Source organism: Morone saxatilis, unplaced genomic scaffold (assembly GCF_004916995.1).
Source record: "Morone saxatilis isolate NCDOM2014 unplaced genomic scaffold, NCSU_SB_2.0 Contig20, whole genome shotgun sequence".
In the NCBI taxonomy this organism is placed as follows: domain Eukaryota; kingdom Metazoa; phylum Chordata; class Actinopteri; family Moronidae; genus Morone; species Morone saxatilis.
In genome coordinates this window covers 10322104-10326226 of record NW_023339763.1, presented here as the reverse complement: position 1 = coordinate 10326226, position 4123 = coordinate 10322104, and the positions used below count along the sequence as shown (strand labels likewise).

Genomic DNA, 4123 nt, shown 5'->3' with positions numbered 1-4123 from the left:
ACACACACACACACACAAATAATCCAGGTATAATGGCTGAACTCATTTCTCATTAACATACATATTCCTCTTTCAGATGGAATTCTGGGCCGGCTACATCGGTAAGACAAGTGAAAGACAAGTTCTCACAGACTTTATTTTTTTAATTTAAAGCACCATCACCTCTAAACCATGCATGCTTTATACTTGTATAGATGGTGACCAGTGTAAGCCACCCCCCTGCCAAAATGGAGGAGTGTGTGAAGATGGAATCAGTGCATATGTCTGCTGGTGCAAACCAAACTTCAGCGGCAAGAACTGTGAGATTGGTGAGTGGGTAAAACTTTACAATAAGGAACACACAATTTGGAGTAGTTACCAGGGAACAAATAAGGAACAAATGAGGAACTGACTGCTGGTGAAGAATTAGTTAATGAGTTACTCCAAATCACATTATATAGAGTAGGTAATGATTATTTGATTAAGCATTGACTGAGGAAGAACTCAGGAATGACTTGATAATGGATCATTATTAAGTACTTCCCTAATAATTCCTGATGGACTACTATACAGTAGATGATGATGAGTTTCTAGAGAACAGACTGGGAGATCCTATTTTAATTAATCATTAGGTAATTATTAGTTGATGAATAGCATTGTATCAATCATACTGACCAATTTCTTCATGACTCGTTCCTAATTAACTCTGAACCAGCCATTGGGCGGCACAAAACTAGTAACGACTCATTCATTACTAATGACGTAAACATAAGTTATTGTTTTTCTGCACCCAAAGTAAAGTGAGAAATAATAGTAAGTAATTACTTAATTGTCCCTTATTTCATGATCATTATCTTAAGATTACTTACTCTCTTTGTGGTGCATCCTACTGAGTGGAAGTACTTATTAACGATGAATTTATTACCAAGTCATTCCTGTTCCTTAATTAAGTAATCATTAAATAATTATTAGCAACTCTATACACTTATATTAGGCATTCCTTCTGAACTTTAATTCAACAGATAGTTCCTCATTCGTTTTCATTTGTTTCCTGGTATCTACTGAACAATGTTGTGTCTGTTATGTCATCAGTGTAAGTGCTAATATAATAACATACAAAATAGATTCACTCAGTTTTCTTGCCTTTTCCAGAGGTGTCCAAGCAGTGTTCGTTCAACAACGGTGGATGTTCCCATTTCTGTGTGATGCAGGCAGAGCTGCCTGTGTGTCAGTGTGCAGCCGGTTACCAACTTGGGCAAGACAAGAGGACCTGTGAACCAACAGGTAAAATAAAATGATAAAATCGTACACAGCATTCAGCAAAGTGGTTGTTCGGGTGTCTTGCTTATATATTTAGACGTTCATTTGTTACTTTCAACACAACCCTAATTGCACTTGTGATATCAGTGGGGAAACATGCCTCCATGTTTGAAAGAATGCCCCAAAAAGTGCCCTGTTGGATGCCCCTCTAGTAGAAAAAAATATGCCCTTTAGGGTGCTAAACCTACCCTGAATAACATACCACTATTTAAGGGACAAAATGTAAACCATTGCCTAAATGGCATGCTCTGTTTTACACTCCAAACACTACGCTACACACATCTGCACAAATGGAAACAATCCTATAACACTGGAACCCCATTGTGTAAATTTTGATACTAAATTACACCTGTCTCCTCCTCTACACCTACATCTGAGACAGTTGTGACTTATTTGCCCAAATGAAATTCTAGTGCCAGCTACTGTACATAAACTTTCTCATCCTCGCCCATAGATAAGAGATTAGGAGTGATATACAAGCTGTCTTTTATACAGCAATAAGACAGAAAGCTGGACTCATCATGTTACACTTCTCATCCCTTTGGTATCCATAAAGGGATTACAGACTGGCTCATAAACTGTGTGTTGCAGTTTATAGCTGTCAAATAAAGAACATAATTTATGGGTATTGTTGACAGTGTGGACACTCTGACTAGAGAACCACACAGAAAACCAGCGTTTAAAGCAAATGATGCTTGCTGCTACAGATGCAACCATCACCAATCTTAACAACAAAAACATAGCTAAAGCAAACATTCACATCTCTAACCTATTGCTTAAACATACCAAATGCATACCTAAAACCTAACCATTTCCCATATATCTAAATCAGTTAGTCAGTTACTGACCCATTAGGGCCCGACAGATGCTTTATGAAATGACAAATGTGTATCCGGGTTCTGCATGTGCTCAGTGTGCTCCAGTGTTCAAAATACTAAAAATTCTGTAAAAAAAAAAACAAACAAAAAAAATCATAGGATTCAAGGTAGAAGTATTAAGATTTTCAGATCTTAAGTAAAAGTACTAATACCACAGTGTAAAAATACTCTGTTACAAGTACAAGTCCTGCATTGCAAATTACTGAGTGAAAGCATGTAAGTATAATCAGGAAAATATATTTAAAGTATTGAAATTAAAAGGACTCAATGCAGAAATGTCCCTTGTGACTGTCATACTATTTTACTGTATATCATATCATCAGATTATTGTTACTGATGTGTTAATGTAATAGCAGGATTTTAGTCATCTCATTTCAATCTATTTTGTATAGGACTGCAACTAATGATTATTTTTTTCATTATGGATTAACCAGTTGAGTATTTTCTCCATTAATCGACTCATTATTGGTTTGTAAAAATTAGTACTTCAATCAACTAATCGATTAATTGACTAATCGTATACACTGTTGGGTAGTTTAATTTATTACAAAACATAATATTTTGCAAATAATTTAATTAGTAAGTAAGTAGTAATTACAGTTACAGTCAGATAAATGTAGTGAAGTAGAAAATACAATAATTTCCTCTGAATTGTTTTGGAGTAGAAATAAGTGGACACTTTTTGCAACCACAGCCTTTGACAAAATAGCAAAAGTCATGCAAGCAAACTGCCTCAGGTGTGAAGAAATCTGACACTGTAATATTTCTGTATTATTTAATTATGTTTGAGATACAAAACTAGAATATCTCCCTCTTTGTTTTGGCTTTTTATTTCCTCCCTCAGAACAATTCAGCTGTGGTAGCGTGAACATGCCCTCCACCTCCAACACCAACACCAGATTCATCGTGAAACCTCGGTCAGCAAACATGACACACAGCTCTAAAAGAAAACACAATTCAAGCGTCACCCTGCAGGATGACTACTATGACGACAATATAACACAGCAATATGATTACTACGACCTCCCTACGAATGATTCAGATCCGTTCAACATTTCTGTGGTCCCTGAAGTAGACATACGTTCAGTGAGGTCGGCTTCAAGCTCCTCTGAAAATCCAGCTGAGGTTGTGATGAGCAGTGGGGAGGTGAGCATTGTCACTGAAAACGCCCACAGAGCTTTCTACCCCACACTCCCCACCATCACAGAAGAAGTCAACAATGACCAGAGGATTGTGGGAGGCAACGAGGCCATTGCTGGAGAGATACCTTGGCAGGTACTGTATGCAGAATGGAGAGTCGAAGGCAAAGGGATAAGGATGTTGTTAGGTGGTTTTTGCTTAGTTCCAGGGAGGTAAAAAAATCTGATGCTTCATCTAGAAAAAGGTCGCCTGCATCAATACCATGTGGTTATGTTTTTTTTTTTTACCTTCTTTCCTTCGGTCTGTATGTTGCTTCTGGATCTAATTTTGCATAAATAAGCCTCGGAAAAAGCTATTAAGATATTAAAGCACAAAAGTAAATCCCAAGAAGGAGGAGACATAGTTAAATGTTGTGAAACTTCAAATTGATATAATTTAGCTTTAGAATTTTAAACACTTAAACAGAAAACAGGCCAGACAACGTGTCAGCCAATTGAATTGGCCTGGTATATTTCTTGGCCTTTTAAAGGGACACTCCACAGACTCCGAAGTCTATGTGAGAATAGTTATTCATCATTTGGATGATTGATTGGTTGAGTGGTTTATTGGTTTAGACACAAAAAGCCTGATTTACAATCTGGCCAGGAGTTTTAACGATGCGAGCAAGAAGAGCTGATTTAACAAAAGCTGCATTGCACATGAGGGATGGAGGGGATTTTGGGCATGTGTAAGAGACAAATACCTAGCTGTTATTTCTGCTCTGCAGATTTGTGCTTATTCAAGTATTTGTGTGTCTGTGTGTGTGT

At 37.1% G+C, this 4123-nt stretch overlaps 1 protein-coding gene across 1 annotated transcript in view; it reads left to right on the top strand.

Moving 5' to 3' along the window:
* Positions 1–4123, top strand: part of f9b (coagulation factor IXb) — a gene marked incomplete in the record, with an annotated part of 8161 nt that overhangs the window by 2681 nt on the left and 1357 nt on the right. Inside the window, 3 exon segments of the mRNA XM_035665946.1 lie at positions 195–308; positions 1132–1263; positions 3022–3452. Coding sequence (XP_035521839.1) covers positions 195–308; positions 1132–1263; positions 3022–3452 — 677 coding nt within the window.